The sequence below is a fragment of the Zophobas morio genome, unplaced genomic scaffold (assembly GCF_036711695.1).
Source record: "Zophobas morio isolate AGI-343-1 ecotype UQ-CSIRO unplaced genomic scaffold, CSIRO_AGI_Zmor_V1 ptg000311l, whole genome shotgun sequence".
In the NCBI taxonomy this organism is placed as follows: domain Eukaryota; kingdom Metazoa; phylum Arthropoda; class Insecta; order Coleoptera; family Tenebrionidae; genus Zophobas; species Zophobas morio.
In genome coordinates this window covers 302,559-319,730 of record NW_026972415.1, presented here as the reverse complement: position 1 = coordinate 319,730, position 17,172 = coordinate 302,559, and the positions used below count along the sequence as shown (strand labels likewise).

Sequence of the window (17,172 nt, the reverse complement as noted above, 5' to 3'; positions counted from 1 at the left end):
GACAGTAAACTAACCAAATATAGCAAACAACTTAAGTATACATTGTAGGCTTTATTGTAGTATACTATATAAAAATTTTAGAAAAAAATTTGATGCTCTGCAATTATTTGTTAATTTAAAACGCATTACAAAACAAAATATAAAAAAGAAATTGCGGTAGGGCGCCATCTTATTTGTGTTAAAAAAATCTTTTAACACCTCTAGGGTTAAGGAAATAAGATTTGTTGGGAAATGTAAATGTTCCAGTAATTTTTACGTTGAGGTAGTTCATGTAGTTATCAAGCGCTTTCTTATATAAAGTTGCAATTTCTTATCCAGCATCTATAAATAGAACAAAGTATATTATAAAAAGTAAAAAAAAAAATTATAATTTTTTACAAGTAATTATTTACATAGACGATATCCTCTTAAATTTAAAAGATATCAAGTGAACAAGTAAAATTATTAAAAAATTTAGTTTAAAAGATTAAACATCTCTTCACTTTTCCTAAGCGCTGTCGGCACGTGGAGGTGCCTAGTAAACTAGTAGAGATTTGCATATTATCAGTAGAATTTAGCTTTTTTTTTAAAATCACCTACTACTAGTTAATGTTTAGAAACACCTTTCAGGTAGTGTCGCACCTATAGTTTACTAGTCACATTATGACGAACGTAAGTTAAACAATATTTTACTCACAGGCGGGTTTTCTGTCAATATTTTACAGTTTAGGATCAAAGCCTTTACAACTATGGAGCGAACATAGTATGTATATTTGTACCGCTTTACTCTGCTAATTAACTGTTATCTGAATTTTTTTTTTCTTCTTTTGAGTCTACCTTGGGCTATCTAATTTTTTTATGTAATAGCTGGTGAGAGTGGTGACATTAAAAAGGTGGTTGACGAGGATATTGACTCTTGTGTTTATGAAATTGTGGACTCAAAAAATATTGTATACTTTCACTTTGTTAAGATTCTTTATAAATTTACTTTCACTTTGTTAAGATTCTTTATAAATTTAATTGTTATTTTGACCTTTAATTTTTAAGCTCATTTTTCCAATAGTCTGTTTCAGGGTTATTTTCTAAGCTTTTATTTAATTAGGCAGTAACATACATAAGTTGCCCGGCAGATCCAAACAAAACTTTAGGGCTTAAACTCCCTTTTTTAACAATGATAATAAAGAATGTGGAAGGCTATTTTTCTTTTGAGATTCAGATTTTAGATAATAAAAACATTGTGCGAAGGTTCCGCGCGTCTAATTTTCAGGTCCTTTTACTATTTAAAGTTGATTTATAGACGAATCTTTTTCCTTTTGTAGACCGCAACCCGAGTTAATCCCAGTATTTGCACGATGCCTCTACGGCTCGATGCGGGTTGGAATCTTATACAATTTAATTTGAGTGACTTAACCAAGAAAAGCTATGGCACAAATTTTACCGAAACACTTCGCGTTCAGGTACGTTATAGATTCTTATGCAAAGGCAGTAAATAGGGCCGTAGTTAGCGCTCTAAATTTTTTAAGGCACTCCTCCTTTTATATAAAATAATAGTAATATTTTCATATTATCTTTCTGGATTTAACTAAATAGGTATCATTTTTTGGGTTGTAGTTCGCAACATATGTATATAAACTTGTCCACCCATTGATAGAGCGATAGAAATTTTTATTTAATAATAAAACGATACCTATTTATCTCTATTTTTATGTATGATAAAGAACCATCATGGTTGGCGATTTAGACCTTTTTGCTTTTTTCCTACTTTGTTGTTCATATATTTATTATATTTATTATGCCTACAGATTCATGCCAATTGTCGTTTGCGGCGCATCGTCTTCTCTGAGAAGTTTTATTCGGAAGATGAGGTTTGCACCGTCTCTTTCTTTATATACTTTAAACCTTAATTACTTTTTAGTTCCCAGCGGACTTTAGGTTGTACCATCCTGTAACGGTCGCTACTGACGCTTAGTAGCCACTCACGCTTTGCGTTCACGCATACTAACTTATTTAATAGGATCTAAAAAGGCTGTTGTTCTCGTGCACTTTATAGCTTATACTATTGTTTTTAGTTATAAAAAGGAATTCATTTTTCTTTTTTTCGTTACTATCTTTGGTTGTCTAGTACACCTACCCTCGAGGTTAAAAGTCATATAGAAGCAAACAGTAATTTATAAAATTTTTGAAGGTTAGGCGACAAACCGAATAAGTTAGGAAAAGTTTTTTGTTTGTGCTTATAGTAATTCTATATTTAGAGAACAATTTTTTTTTATGCAGAACACTACCAAAGAACAGAATAATTTTTAAATAGAGTAGCAGATATACAGTAGTGCAATAATTACAGTTAATGGAACCTAACTTTGTTTTTCTGTTAGTGTGCTTTCCGGGTACTTACGTATCGCTTCAAATTTTTTGTCGCGAAATATGTTTATTTATTTGCAATTAAATTTTACAAAAATTAGCAAACTCTATAAAATCCTGTTGCAAATAAAAATAGAAGAATATTTTGAAAAAAAACCGAAAACATAGGGGGCTGCTATACTTTTTGCGCTCATATTATCTGACAATCACAACCTTAGAAAGATTGACTTTACCAAAACCCTATTTTTTGGGCCTACCGACTACCTTCCATTAAAACAAATATTATTACTGCATACTCCACTTTTTATTTACGAAAATTCGCAGGTGACCGTTAAAAATATATAGGTCTTATATAAGTTCTATGCCCTAATTTTTAATCGAGTGGAGGCATAGAGCAATTCAAGTATTTTTTTTTTGCTCCTTTATTAACTCAATTATTTTTAATATCAACAAAGATGTGTAACTTATATCAACGGTTTTTTTCTGAAAAGAGAATAAAGGTGGGTAGTTACTTTTTATAAGGCGAATAGGTCACCGACCTTAGATATTAGTATATTCGCAAAATTAACTCCTTGAGTGCGGCCTAGGACGGAGAAAAGGAGAAGAGCGATCGATTTACCGTCTCATCGAGAAAGGGTGTTTATACCTTCAGGAAAGTAGTACTTTAATAAGACTCCTCTTAACCTTAAAATGGTAACATGGAAATGTAGGACTCAAACAGTAACATCGAGTCATATTAAGCCCTACTAAAATTATGGTGATTTTCAAATATTTGATATTTTAAATGGTAGTAAATGTCAAAACAAACCTTATAGAACCATAAAAAAAGTAGTTAGGTGAAAATGTTAAAACATTTTGATTTGGAACAAAATACGAAAATATAGGAAAAATCATGTAACTGAAAATTTTAAATCTTTTTTGTTTTAAAACAAAGATTGCTTTCTAAAAAGCATAACAATAAAACCTCAAAAACTGCTTATTGAATGAAACAATACGCATTTGCATTCTTTAGTACAATCTTAACAAATAGCACTAACAATGTTCGGCATATATCTCGTGTTTACAAACGACACCTTTTTCCCTGTTTTGTAAATGGGATGCGTTTTGGGGTTTTAACAAGTTGTACATATCCTCTTATAACATCTTCCATTATACATCTCAATGATCTTTTGAGGTTTTTATACTTAAATTTCTTTCGAATACGCGATTCACAAGCGCTAAAGCCAAAACTCTTCAAAAAATTGCGTCATGGTATGAACTTTAAATTTTTATGTGCGTTTATCCCGGCTCCTTACGTATATTGTAAAATACTCTGGGTGACCAACGATGCACATCCTTGCAACTGTCTTTGAATTACAAAGTTGATCATATGTATATACTCCTCCTTTAGTGGAATTATAAAATAAACAATTTCCGGTTTTTGCGAATTTTGAGGTTTACACACTACCTCAAGTTTGCGTAGATGTAGAAAATTTTTAAGTTGGTAAGACAATATTTACAAAGATTTACTACACATTCGTCTTTTAAGTAGCTATTAGACCAAATCGAACTGTGTGCGTATTAAAGGTTGCGTGTTATTTTGTAGCGCCTATTTGATTGTACGTGGACTTAGGCTTCGGCTGTCAGTAAACGTGTCCCTAGAGTGGTACTATCACCTTTCAGTTCAAATTATCCTCCATTTTCAAAAAATTCATAAAAAAAAAATTAAAATTAGGGAATAAATAATCAGATAAGGGTTATAGGTGTATAGCAACAGCATCGTATTCCGCTCGTTAATGCCTTATTAGATTAATCCCTTTATCTTAAAATTATAATTCGAGGGTTCTAATGTAGTTAACAAAAATAAGTGCTTACCATTGAATACTAACCTTATTTAGTTGTAATGAGTACGCAATTAACTATATTCTCTTCTCTTGTTAGTATATAAATTAAATGACTTTTTGGTAGAACGGATTTCGCTATATTCTTTGCATTAAAGCGCTATCTTCACGCATCTTAAATGCTTCTGTTCTCGATTTTTGTTCTGCGTTCTTAATTCTATATCTACTATCTTAGTATCCTTAGTACCCTCGTTTAGTTTTCTCTTCCTACGATCTACTTCTACGTTCTTTGCTACCCTGCTTAACGTAGTTCCTCCTATCCATTAGTTACTCTCTATAATTTTTATTACTCGAGCAAAATTTTGCGCTTTATATCTTTCTAGGGCTTTATAACCTGCGAGGTTATACCCGTAGGAGTCTAATTGTCATTCCTAGGAGGACGGCAATATCGAGTGGGTGGATGTAAAAAGCATAAATATATAAATATATATACGATAGGGACAAATGTATAAATATCTGTCTGGTAATATATATTGTATCCGGTAAATAGACTACTTCCTTAACACCACACGTTACACTTAAAACCAAATAGCAGGAAAACTTGATATTCTCTTGTGGAGGCTTGCTATCTCTATTTATGTTGACCCACAAGTGTTGTGTTTTTCCCTAACAAGTGGTATAAATTAAATTATAATGATTAATAAATAGATATAAACAAGATGCTTACTAAAAATGGAACCGCTGTCCACATGCTCACCCTAAGGGTCAAACATAATAGACTGTTCCTGGCTTCTGAGAAAAATTAAATTTTATTTATTAATGACAATTCCTGGTGCTTGATCGAGTTAAAAACTTCGAATACTCGAGCTCTTAACCACGGGTGCTCGCAGATACAAAATAGCATTCAGGATGTCGCTATTCTTTTACATAAACAAAAAAAAGACTAGAGCTTAAGCGCGTCACGTGGGCGGAGATAACGTGCCCCGTCCCTTGCCTCCTGAATAAGTTCGCTCACCAGCAGGGCGATTAGTGTGCCTGGTGAGCCTGTTGTAAAGGACCACGGCATGGTGTTGGAAAACAATGTTAAAAGGACCCAGCTGAAGGTCCCGGTGAAGTGCCTATTCCGCACAAGTCACAGTACATTTGTCAGAGCACGCAGCAATTTGTTCTGTCCCAGTTGAAGTGCCGGCGCCATCGCAGTGGAGTCATAGATCCAAGCAGCAGACACGTATTCCATTATTGCCATTATTGCCTGAATGTAAGACATATACGCTTGCCGTTTGTTTAGCAAAAGAAGTTTACTCTTACCGCAAAGTAAAGGATAAAGCGCCTTAATTGCTGTCTTGACCTTCTCCGCTACATAGTCCATGTGAGGCCCCCTGGAACTTTGTTGTAGATAATGACCCCAAGTATTTCGCTTGAAAACACCATGGAATCTTCAAGCCATTAAAGGTTGGGGGCGCGTTCTTATGAAATTAATATAGCTTTGATCTTCATCGCTTTTATAGTAACCTTCCGATCACGGCACCACACAGCAAGGGCGTCAAGGTAGGGCTGTAAATCATGCATAGCAAGGCGGGAGACTTCGGAGAGGAATTACGGCCGTCTCGTCAGCGTAAAGGGCGATTCGTGTGGGGGGGGGGGGGTCAGATGGCAAGGGCACGCCGCTCATGTAAATTGCAAATGAAAGTGGTCAGAGAAGACAAAGCGGCGACAGTGAATCGCCCACGCGCACACTGAAAGCGCGACCATTCAGATATGGTTTTAGCAAAGTTATAAAGGCCATAAGGGGCAGATAATGAGCTCAATTTGTGCAGCAGTTCTTCAAGCCAAACTTGATCAAATGCCTTTTCAACGTCTATGAAGATAGCACCTGTTGCCGTATGGTTAAAAGCGTGGGTGGGCCATTCAGTTAAGCGGAGGAGGTGCTAGGTCGTTGACTGCCCTTGTGGAACATCCAAACTGAAACTCTGGTAAAGCTTTTCGAGCGCCAACGGCTTCTTTAAGACGGCGCAGTAAGAAGGCCTCAACCACTTTGTCAGCCACTGACAATAGGCTGCCGGTCGGTACTTACTAGATGCTGATTCCGGTTTAAGTGTGTTCGGTAGCATCACAACGATTGCCGTTTTCCATCGAATTGGAAAGGCGCTAAGGAGCATCGGAGATTTTTCAAGAAGAAAAGATGGTCCATCCCTATTAATGGCATTTTCTTCAGCAGCTCATTAGTGATGCCATTGGGGCCAGAAGTTTTTCGTTTTGGTAGCGCTTCGACAATGGCTTGCCCCTCGTCCACATTCGGGGAGGGGTAAGCTCATCTGAGGGAACGTATCATCATTAGCAGTATAGTGAGCAGCCGGCACGTTTTGGATAGCAAGAAAATTGGCGAAAAACGTAGCTTTACTTCCATCACTCTCGGTTACTATATTTCCTTCACCAAGGGAGGTAGTGGTGCAAGCCCCGATTTTTGATCCTTTTAACAATATTCCAAAAGGAGGAGTGACTGCTGCTGCCTGATTCTGGTATACTATGTAGTTAGCTCTCCCATTTATTGTTAAAATGGGCCATTAGCTTTTTTTAAATGCATCTGTGAAGCCGATTAAGCGCAAATTTGCCTTCGGTACTCTGCGGTAACATGGCTACTCGAATGAGACGTCGGCGTTAATAGATAAGTGTCTTCGTCAGAAAGGCGGTCTGGCGGTACGTTACTTCACGAGTTGTCGTGGCAGTGGTGTGAGCCATGCTAGGCGCGGTTTCAAAAAGGGTAATAGCATCATCTAGCAGGGCGGGCGTAGAAGGTATGGACGGATACGGACATCGCGGCATCGTGGGGTTTCTAATACATCAGCATAAATAACTGGGAGGTGATCGGCGGACAGCTCGTGGAGCAACTTCAGATGCCGTAGAGAGACGTATATCTTTAAGTATGGCAATATCCAGTACGTTCATTGCGCCTGCGCCCGCTGTTGGTGGCTGGGCACCTAGTACGCAAAGCCCGTGCTAAACAGCATAGGGATCAAGGAGGTGACCATTCGAGTTATCGGCTCGGCTGTTCCATGTATGGTGCTTGCAATTAATCCCCGCACAAAACAGCAGAAGGGACACTCCAAAGGATAGCATCTAAATCGGAGGGCGTTAGTAGATTATAAGGGGAGTTGTAGACAGCGATTTCAGACACGGCCCCCTGAACGGCCATACATAGGAAAGACCCACTGCCTCGACACTTTGTAGAACTGGCACAGATATCGAATGGCGAATACTCCTTTTACCAAGAGAACCGCGCCCTCGCCTCGTGCATCAATTCTGTCTCGGCGATACGTAACAAAGTTTAACAATTAAATACGATGTTAGGGAAGAGATGCGTCTTGTTAATGGCGCGTACATCAATTCTTTCTCGTTGTAACAGCTCCTGAAGCCGTGCTTCTTACTCTGGACACCATTTTGCATCCCTGAAGAGGAGCCGAATGTGGCGGCGCGTCTTTGGCTAGAAAAAGTTGCAAACGGATTCCAGTCCTATCACAGTTTCAAGCATGCTGGATTAATTCGTTGTTAAAATTGCTTACATCGCCGTATTGTCGGCTTTGACTCTTCAGTTTTCGCAATAGAAGCGTGGCCAGGGGCTTTAGAACCTAACTGGTACTGGGCAAATCTTGATGAAATTTTGTCCTCAAACAAGACTCGTAATAGACCCCCGGGGTAACAGTATTAATTGCAGTTGGCGCCGACGAAGTAAACTTTGCGGGTTGACTGGCTGGCATACGCGGATAATATTTGCAGTCTTGATAATTAGCGATGTGTATCTCCCCACAGTTCGGTCATCTAGCAGGTGAGTCTCGTGATTTGGCACGCTATGCGGTCAAATAACCCTCACACATTTAATGCATCAGTGCTGGAGCGCAAAAAATAGTCTTCATCTCTAATAGCTTTAGTCGCTCCCTCCTGGGTATATGCACCAGCGCTAATAGTAACGGATGCTTCTTCCGCTTGCCAATGACAGTGTCCTACGTGTGCCTTCGTGCCACTCGGAGGGATGTAATGCCTTGCGTGCGCAGATCCACCTCGACGGTGGGGATATCGAGTTCGCAATAAACTCCAGGAATAACAAATTTTAGCGGCTTGTCTTCAGGTAATCGGTAGGTAAAATGTTGTAATTCTTGCTTGCGCATTATCGCTGTGCTTTCATTGTATTCTTGAGGTGTTGTCGGATATAATTTAATTCCAAAACGCGTATCTCTTGATTTCGGGGTTATGGCACCGTTGCATCGCAAAAGATGTACAAGAAGGGGCCACTTTTGTTTTTCACAGAGGGTAATAGGAGGAATTTTCTCTTTATGAGTTCGCAGAGGGGATTCTGAAGTATATATTCGTTTTACTAAATAGAGAGACAGTGTCAGAAGTGCCACCCATCTCCACGTCCACGGTGTCGTGTAAAGCCTTTGTGGCTTCTCTGAGTCTCTAAGAATTTCTGGGTTGTCGTTACCTTTAATGGGGGGAATACTTACTACTATCCTTACTAATAATATTTCTAATTCTTTTACTGGATATATTTCTCTTGCTCTTAGTGTCGTTGCTAACTATTATATTATTAATGACGCCAGTATGGGAACTATTAGTCCTAAGGTTATTGCTACTGCTTTTATTATCCTTAATATTAGCTATTTTCCCATGACTAAACTCGCCTTTTTAACCTTTAGAGCCTCGCTACCTTCCAGTACTGCTTCGGAAGCATCTGGTTGAATATAGAATTTGTGAGGCCGAAAATACATAATTATTGTTAGTTGTAAAGAGAGAAGACTCCTTTCGCCTTTTAGACTTATTTTTGTCCTGGGTGTTTTAGTTCTTCCTCAATAGCCAACAAGTTAACAATGAATGCTCGAAGTTTTTCTTCAGAGGGCAGACTCATAATTAATATAAAGATATATATTTTTAAAAAAATAGAGGTGGAAATGAAGGAAAAATAATAAATATATATGAATAAGGTCTGTAATATAAGGTCAGTAGTAATAAATTACGTAGTTTAAGTGTTCTAAGACATACGTTTATTTTAAATAAATCGCTAAAAATTTTAAATTAAATAAAAATATCGCAAATTCTAAGTAAGAAGTTAGATGCGCAGGCCAAAATCACAGCCCGGCGGTTAGAGAGAAAAACCTGGGTTTTTTTGCTAAAAATTTTAGTACATTTACAAAATAACCGTATGATTTATATGTGCACGTGCCTTTATCTGTAATCGGCAGTTTACAACGCTACCACTACCTGCCCTGACTGTACACACGCTAAATTGATAAATACTAGTCCACAACTGTGCCAAGGTAAGCAATAATAACTTATAGCCTAAAATAAAAAAACCTGCGTTAAAGTGTGCAGAATTCGGCTTTTTTTAAATAAGTTAATTCTTTGTCTTCTACTAAATTAAAGGGTTAAGCCTTTTACAACCACCAGTTTTGGATATTATCTTCGCATAAGCGGGCGTTAATTAATACTTGTGATAATCCAAGTTCTCTCTGCGTTTAACTTTATAGCTAAATTGTAGCGCTTATAGCTTGGATATTTTATAGGAAAGAGGAAAACTAGTTTATGAATGGTTTGCATCCGAGAACAGATTTGAGTGAGTGGAGTTATCACAGTAAGTAAAATCTAACCGAAGGCAATTACTTGCAGGCACTAATAGTTAGATCTATTAATGCGAGCCCTAACTAATATTATAAATAGTTTTAAATTTACTTAACTAGAAAAGAACATTAATAATTATAAAATCTATATGTTAAATTTATTCATTTAATTACGTTCCATTAAAGTGGAACTACAAGTTTTTTTAAAGAAAAGTAGGTTACTCTAAAATTAGGCGTTTCAATTATCTATTCCATAGTAACCAGTAATCAAAGTTAACGAAAAGGAGATGGGAAAAAGCTTCCCGTTAAAGTTATAGTTAGATTCTCAAGATAACTACAATTAATAAATATAAGCTACATAGTTAGAACCTAAGCGACAGAAACTAAATAAGGCACATGAGCTGTTTAGTTAATTGTCTGTCAATAATGAGTAAATAAATAAAGCTCATGCTCCACACCAGAAGGGGGTAACTTTTTGGGGTCTAGACAGTAATTTCTTTTGGCGTTGTACCTCTAAAGCTGTATTTAGTCAATAATACTGTTATATAGTCTCTAAGATCAAGAATGGAAAAATTTACATAAGTAGAAGGCCTTATAACGGTCAATTTCATATTTATATAGCTTTTTTTTAACAATTGACATAATTTTCGCCTTAGTGCTATTGTTAATGTTCAATCTTACACAGTAACCACTACTTTAAACTAGGACTTGTTGCCAAGTTGAAAACTTTATTTTTTAAATATTGCACCTTAGGTCCTACTAGTGAGAAAAGCTTTATGATAGCGTTTTGATATTTGTTAACCTTTTCTATAATTGGTACATTCTATTAACAAAAAGGTCTTTATTAATCCTTAAAGTATATTCATAAAAACGTATAAAGCCCTACTCTATAGGAAAATTGTAAAAATTTGCCTGGAATATCTTATAATTAAAACCTTGGTATCCTAGTCGATTTAGTAAGGAAATATAGTTAAAAGTTTATACAAATTTAGTAAAGCCAGATTACGGATGCAAGCAAAAATTGAGGCGCATAATTATATTCCATGAAGGTAATACAATACCATTAAAATAGTACCTCCTTTTCTTATTTTTATTAAGTTCTGTAGAGCAAAGTGCACTTTACAGAGTTTGCACTCTGAAAGTTTTAAAAAAAATGAGTTTCATATATGTGCGTAAAAAGGTGTTTTATATTCGAAGCTCAATTATAAAACTGCAGATTATGAAAACATTAACATATTTGGAATTACCAAGACTAGCATTCTGTAGTCATACAGTTATTATAAGGCTTGAGCTACTATTAAGAAGTGGTAAAATATTGAAACCAAAAAATCACTATAATTATGGCAGTAGGTACTAGATTAATAGTTGTTACCGCTTTCAAAGAAAAGCACAAGGGACTATACACTACAGGTAGATGTTTCACAATCTTTATTGCACCGGTTGGTTAACGTGGAACGTAAAATATTTTGACTTAAAGAGAATTTAAACAGAGTTAAGCCTCCACGAAACCACGCACAATCAAGCAGGAGGAAGAGGTCTGATAGCTAAGAATAGGGATTTTTACTTTACCAGCTGTCGAGCAACAAGAGAGACCACTCACTATTTAGCTTAATTTTTCAAACGGTAATATTACAAAAAGACTAAAAATCCGCCTGTTCATACCCTTTTTAATCGCAGATCGTGATAACTAATGCTTGATAGGATCGAACTACACAACTTTAAATCTTATAAAGGTCTTCAAACAATTGGGCCTTTTTCTAAGTTTACTGCCATTATAGGACCTAACGGCTCTGGTTCTTATAAGTTAAATTATAAATATTATATCTAGATTCTTTTTTCTTCATATAGGAAAGTCCAATTTGATGGATGCAATAAGTTTTGTTTTCGCTTGCACCAGAGCTGACAGATTACGAGGGAACAAAGTACAAGATTTATTACACAAGGGGTTGACTTTGCTCTAATTCGAGTATTGTGCTTTTAGCATTACTTTTATTTTGTTAAAGCGAGTCGCACGGCTCTGTTTGCGCCATCTTTAAGAACGGAAGCGGAGAATTACAGTTTGAAAGAAGGTTTCAATAATAATGCTTTTCTTCCTACTAATAAGTTTCGGGTACTTTTTACTTTTCCGCACTATCTGGCAGGTTTAATAATGGTGGCACCGAATATTTTGTTGGTAAAGAAAAAGTGTCCCGTGAAACTTACCTTAAACACTTGGAGAGTATTTCGATTTTGCCCAAAATTCAAAATTTTCTCGTGTTTCAGGTATTCATATTTTCTGCTGTCCCAATTTGTTTGTTATCACTACGTTAGGGGGAAGTTGAGGATATAGCCGGAAAGAATCCTAAAGAGCTGACAAAACTTTTTGAGAAAATTTCAATGTAGTAGAATAGAGAACTTTATTACCCTTTATTTATTTGGTGGCTACTAGTACTGAGGAAGATAAGGAAAAATACTTGAAGGCTAAACGAGAAAAAGAATTAACGGAAGATAAAGAAAATGAGGTTTATCAAAAGAAAAAAGGCAAGAGATTTATTGATCTTGACTTCGATTTAAATTTCCTTGGCTAGAAACTTTTTCTTTTCCTTTTACTAAAACTGCTTTCGGCTACTACGCAGGCGCCACTGCAGAGAGGCAACAATATAAGGAGCAACAAGAGGAAGCAAACTGCTGGCAGGAATTGAAGCAGCAACTGGTAGTGTACTCCTCAGCTGAGCTGCATACCTTTTTATTCTCCTTGCAGAATTCACTCCAACTGGAATTCGTTCTGTTTAAACTTTTTTATATGGACCGCAAGCTTGGTATGGCCGAGATGCCGTATTTTTGCCAGTAAAACTCGATAACCTGCGAATAGAAAGCGTGACTGAGAGAAGTACTCTTTTACGAAACCAAGTAAAGGAACAACAGGAGCAAGTGGAGGCTGCGACCGCGGGTTGCCTACCCTTCCTGCCCGCCAGTTATGGGCGTTTGCACATTTTTAACATTAGAGCTTCAGAACAAAAGAAAAAGGCACGCTAAGCTAACGAAGGCGTGCCACTTACGACTTGACGAAGTGAAGGCAAAGGTCACTTGTACTTGTTGAAGACAATTGCTTTGCTCCACTGATCCGCGTGCGTCTCTCCAGGAACGCGAGGTGAATAAGATCTTTCCGGAACTTAACAAATGCAAGGAACAACTCCAGAGGCGCATGACATCAGCTCGTATTCTCTTGGTCTATTTTTTTAACCAAACGCGTACAGCTGCGAAAAGAAGATCGAGAAACTAAGAAACCAGCATAGTAAGGCAGAGAAGGTTCACACGGCCAGTAGCCTGCGCGTCCAGCAACTCGAGGTTGAGTGCAGTTTTATAACTGCCAGCGCTTGCCTATAATCTCTCCTTGTGCAGGCTGATCTCTTTAACGTTGAGGAGAGCATGAGAGACTTCGAGCAGAAGCAAATCTTAACGATGGGAATCCACCTTAAGCAGGAGCAACTTGAGGAGGTTTCATTGAACTCTTTGCGGAATAGAAATTGCAGGTGAAAAGTAAAACAAGTACACGAGACTCAAAGAGGAGGCCACAGCGCAGACGCTCTTTGTTGATTCCGAACTTAATCAAAAGAAAAAGATTCTCGAGTCATTCCAAGAAGATCTGCAAAGAGAGCGTACGAGAGAAGAAGAAATACTCGTGACCATTCGCCAGCGTGGTAAGGCCGAGCTTGCTATCTCGTCCATGCGTACGGGTGCTCACGACCGATATACGCAGAAGCTACCATTTCCCACTACGAACATCGGCTGGTCCAACTGCAAGAGGAGGAGCAGAAGACTTCTCGAGAGTGGAAGGCTGCCCGCGATAAACTTGCTCGCGTCAAAGAAAACAACAGCCTCATTAGCATGAAGGTTCACTGAGTCGCCTAGATCCCAACCCGAGATTCACTATCGCGCTTCAGGTCAGCAGTCTTTTTGAGCAGGAAAGACTTGTAGAGGCAGACTTGCGTGAGGCCAAAGCCGACAAGCACGGTTGGTGCACTGCTTGCGGCAACTACTTCATGCCTTCTAGCAATGACCACCGTTGCAGAAAGTCATCGCGAGGTTCAGTTCCAGCTTGCACTGGACGGCCTTATGCGACTGTTTCCTGGCGTCCACGGAAAGCTTATGGACCTCTGTATACTCTTCCACATGTCGCCTGTTTTCACGTTGCCTTGTCCTAATGACTTTTAGGTACCCCAGTCAGCAGCAAATACAGTGTTGCCCTAGCAGTCGTCTTCGGCAAGAATATGGTGGAGAGCCTTCATATTTAAAGAGTCGCATGGTCATTTTCCCCTTTTTATTACATGCAGAACGCCATTGTAGTACAAGATCTCCAGACTGCTCGAGCATGCATCCGTCATCTCAAAGAGCAGCGCCTCTGTACAGCAACATTTCTGCCCCTTGACACTATTGAAGTCCTCTTGTCCTCATTATTCTGGCTAACTAATGGATCTTGGCTCGTTCCAGGGGCAACCTATTAGCGAGAGGCACAGAGCACATGGCGGCACCTGCAAGCTGGTAGCAGACATTGTCACCTGTAATCCCGGTGAGCCCTTGAAGCTTGCCACGTGTTATTCACTGAGGGCAAAAATACGCCAATTGTAGCGGTGGGGCGAGCCGTCGAATTTGTTTGCGGTAACATACTTGTGTGCGACAGTTATGAGGAAGCAGCCAGGTTTTTTCCGGCCCTTTTTTTTTCTTCCCGGGCCACGTGAAGCTCCGAATTGCAGGCTTTGCTTTGGGAGTTCTGAGCGCTACAACTGCGTGACCCTCGACGGCACTTTTATAAAAAAGAGTGGTCTTATTACAGGGGGAGTGGCAAGTCTGCAAGGGAAAAGCCAGCAGTGGGGCCAAAAAGCAGTTCACGAGCTAAAAGCAAAGCGCGTAAGGTTGTGTGCTTGTGCAAGGGTCTGCAACTCGCTTTGCTTATTGGCCCGCAGAGTCCATACCGAACTTGAAGAGCTGAAACAAAAAATAACCCCTGAGCACGAGGTAGCGGAACTGGAGGCGCAGGTTTGCCTTACTCTGTACCACTTGCTGTTGACCTCTTACTTCGACTACGATTACTGCTCCAGGTCGAGCTTCTGGCAGAAAGGCTCCGGGCTGTCCAACAGGAGCTCCTATTAGCCAAGGAGAAGCTGGGGCAACTGCAAAAAGAGAGCCAAGGCCTCGCTCGCCACTTGGACACTTTAAAAGGTGGTTCTCTGACTTTCCTAGTTCTCGTTTTATTGGCTGCCTTTAGTTTGAAAGTATTATGAAGCCAGTAAAGCCTTTAAATAAACTTTTTTTGTAAACTAACAACAAAAGTTGAGAGCCTTCTGAAGGAAGTTGACAGAGCGACGCACGACTTGTCGTTGCTTGAGACTAAAAAGTCAGAAATAGTCAACTCCGTTTTTTGCGACTTTTGTAAAAAACTCAACATTTCCACCATTCGAGAGTTTGAGGTTCACTAGTAACTCCCTGAATTTTTCGGGGGCATGCAAAATTTTTTTTCAGGGTACTTCTCTCAAAGAGGCACGAGAAGTCAACGAAAAACGACTTCAGTTTCGCACTGTTATCTCAAAATTAAAAACTGAACTGGAATACGAGAGATCGAGGAATACGGCTTCCGTCTTGCTTCAGCTTCAGAAGGTATTATTTGCTCGTGTTCAGCGTTATATCGCATACACCCCCTTTTATTAGCAAATGGATGAAGAAGAGAACTCTTTAAAATTTTTGCGAAAAAATTGCGAGGTACTGGCGGCCAAACAGCTGAAGTGCAGAGACGAGTTGAACGCTGCAGAGCAGCATCATCTTGAGGGTATCCTGCTCTCTTGCTTACTTTGGCCCATCACATGCTGACGGGGCTTCAGCTGCCGAACTTCTGAAGAAGAGTGCCGCCGAAGCAAAGGCCATTCTAAAGGAACTTGCCGCTCACAAAGCCGCTCATAGCGCTCTTTTAAGCAGTCTTTCCGAATTGGTACCAGTCGCTCTCTGCTTGTGTAGCCAACCACCTAGTGATGCTCCCTGTGAACCAATTGAAAAAGGAAAGAGAGGGGGATAGAATTAATGAGCAGCGAAGTAATCTGATTTTGGACTGCCGTTTGAACCAAATAGAACTCCCGTTGCTAGTTTGCTTTGTATTTTCATGGTATTTCTTGCTGGCCTCTACTTTCTGCTTTCACAGAAAAACAAAGCAAAAGGGGGCGAGGTTTGCGAATTATCCGCTGTGGACTATAGAGGACTAGCCACAGAGTTGAAAAGGGTTCTCCCGTAAACCATACGCCACAATTATAAGGCACTAAACTTCCAAACAGTTGAAAGCACCAGAAGATGTCCAAAACGTGCGGGAAAATTATGAAAAGAAACTGCGCGCCATCACTGAAAAAATTGAACAAATGACACCGAATTTGAAAGCCGTCGAAAAGTGATTTGTTATATGCCGGAATGATGCTCGTGTTAGCGCTTTTTGAAGGGCGAAAACCGCCAAGGAAAAGGTGAGGGTCCTAGATAGAGAGTACCGCCAAGTAGTTGAATCCGCCAAAAGCGCCAAAAAGACTTTTGAGCAACTGGAGAAAGAAAGGTCCTTTGGCGGAGAGCTCGTTTAGACTTATTTATTGGTTCGTTTATTTATAGAGTGGAGAAGTTTACGAACGTCTTTCATACTGTACGCGAAAGGATCAGCGAAATCTACAAGAGCCTCACAGAAATCGCTGACCAACCCGGTCAGCACGGCATTGCCGACCTCATATTAGAAGACGAATCCGTATCTTCTTGATGCTCAGATCCTTCTCAGTATGTACTAATATGGCTGCGTGCAGGAGCCCTTCAATAGCGGAATCGAGTACTCTGCCATGCCGCCAGGTACAGTGAAGATTAAGCGTCCATAAAAAGCCAGCTGCTAAGTTTATCCGTCTAGGGAAGCCCTACAGGCAAATGGAGCTTCTGTCCGGCGGTGAAAAGACCGTTGCAGCTCTGGCGCTTCTGTTTGCCATCCATAGCTGCATGCCTTCGCCTTTCTTTATTCTCGACGAGATCGACGCCGCCTTAGACATTATGAACGTCGAAAAAGTTGCGAATTACATCAAGCTGCGTTCTTTGGATTTCCAGGTACCCTACTGGTTTTCCTTCAAGATTCGTGAGTGCTTTTCTTGCGTTCCTAGTGCGTGGTCATCTCTCTGAAGGATGTCTTCTATTCGAAGGTAATTCCTTCTGCTTTACACGCGCGGCCATTCGTCATTAACAGAGTGGAACGCAGGCGGACACTCTGGTCGGAGTCTACAACGCCGGGGCGAGCTCCACTCTAACTCTGGATCTTACAAGGTTTGACAGCCGCTGAGATCACTAGCTTACTAACCAAGTCAATAAAGCTTGGCGATCTTATGACATCACCGTAGAATAACTATAGCGTTTTCATGTTTGTT

At 39.4% G+C, this 17,172-nt stretch overlaps 2 protein-coding genes across 2 annotated transcripts; both read left to right on the top strand.

Annotated features, from left to right (window-relative positions):
- The first annotated feature begins 578 nt into the window (after positions 1–578).
- LOC135119871 (uncharacterized) lies at positions 579–1,995 on the top strand. Its single transcript, XM_064044252.1, has 7 exons — positions 579–609; positions 679–742; positions 847–929; positions 1,082–1,246; positions 1,299–1,436; positions 1,782–1,844; positions 1,895–1,995. The coding sequence occupies exons 1-7, from the start codon at positions 589–591 to the stop codon at positions 1,946–1,948; spliced, it is 588 nt and encodes a 195-aa protein (XP_063900322.1). The 5' UTR covers positions 579–588; the 3' UTR covers positions 1,949–1,995.
- Positions 1,996–11,300: 9,305 nt separating this feature from the next.
- Positions 11,301–17,150, top strand: LOC135119880 (structural maintenance of chromosomes protein 1A-like). The gene is made up of 38 exons (XM_064044263.1): positions 11,301–11,389; positions 11,444–11,559; positions 11,615–11,711; positions 11,770–11,835; positions 11,908–12,028; positions 12,077–12,144; positions 12,195–12,286; positions 12,382–12,458; positions 12,507–12,564; positions 12,618–12,695; positions 12,751–12,827; positions 12,888–12,946; positions 13,003–13,093; positions 13,148–13,243; positions 13,296–13,446; positions 13,506–13,639; positions 13,690–13,759; positions 13,818–13,904; positions 13,961–14,019; positions 14,080–14,184; positions 14,237–14,315; positions 14,375–14,444; positions 14,500–14,658; positions 14,710–14,782; positions 14,845–14,965; positions 15,077–15,213; positions 15,266–15,400; positions 15,452–15,569; positions 15,622–15,728; positions 15,796–15,879; positions 15,936–16,013; positions 16,066–16,175; positions 16,224–16,331; positions 16,385–16,514; positions 16,570–16,612; positions 16,668–16,858; positions 16,912–16,950; positions 17,007–17,150. The coding sequence occupies exons 2-38, from the start codon at positions 11,457–11,459 to the stop codon at positions 17,085–17,087; spliced, it is 3,552 nt and encodes a 1,183-aa protein (XP_063900333.1). The 5' UTR covers positions 11,301–11,389; positions 11,444–11,456; the 3' UTR covers positions 17,088–17,150.
- The last annotated feature ends 22 nt before the right edge of the window (positions 17,151–17,172 follow it).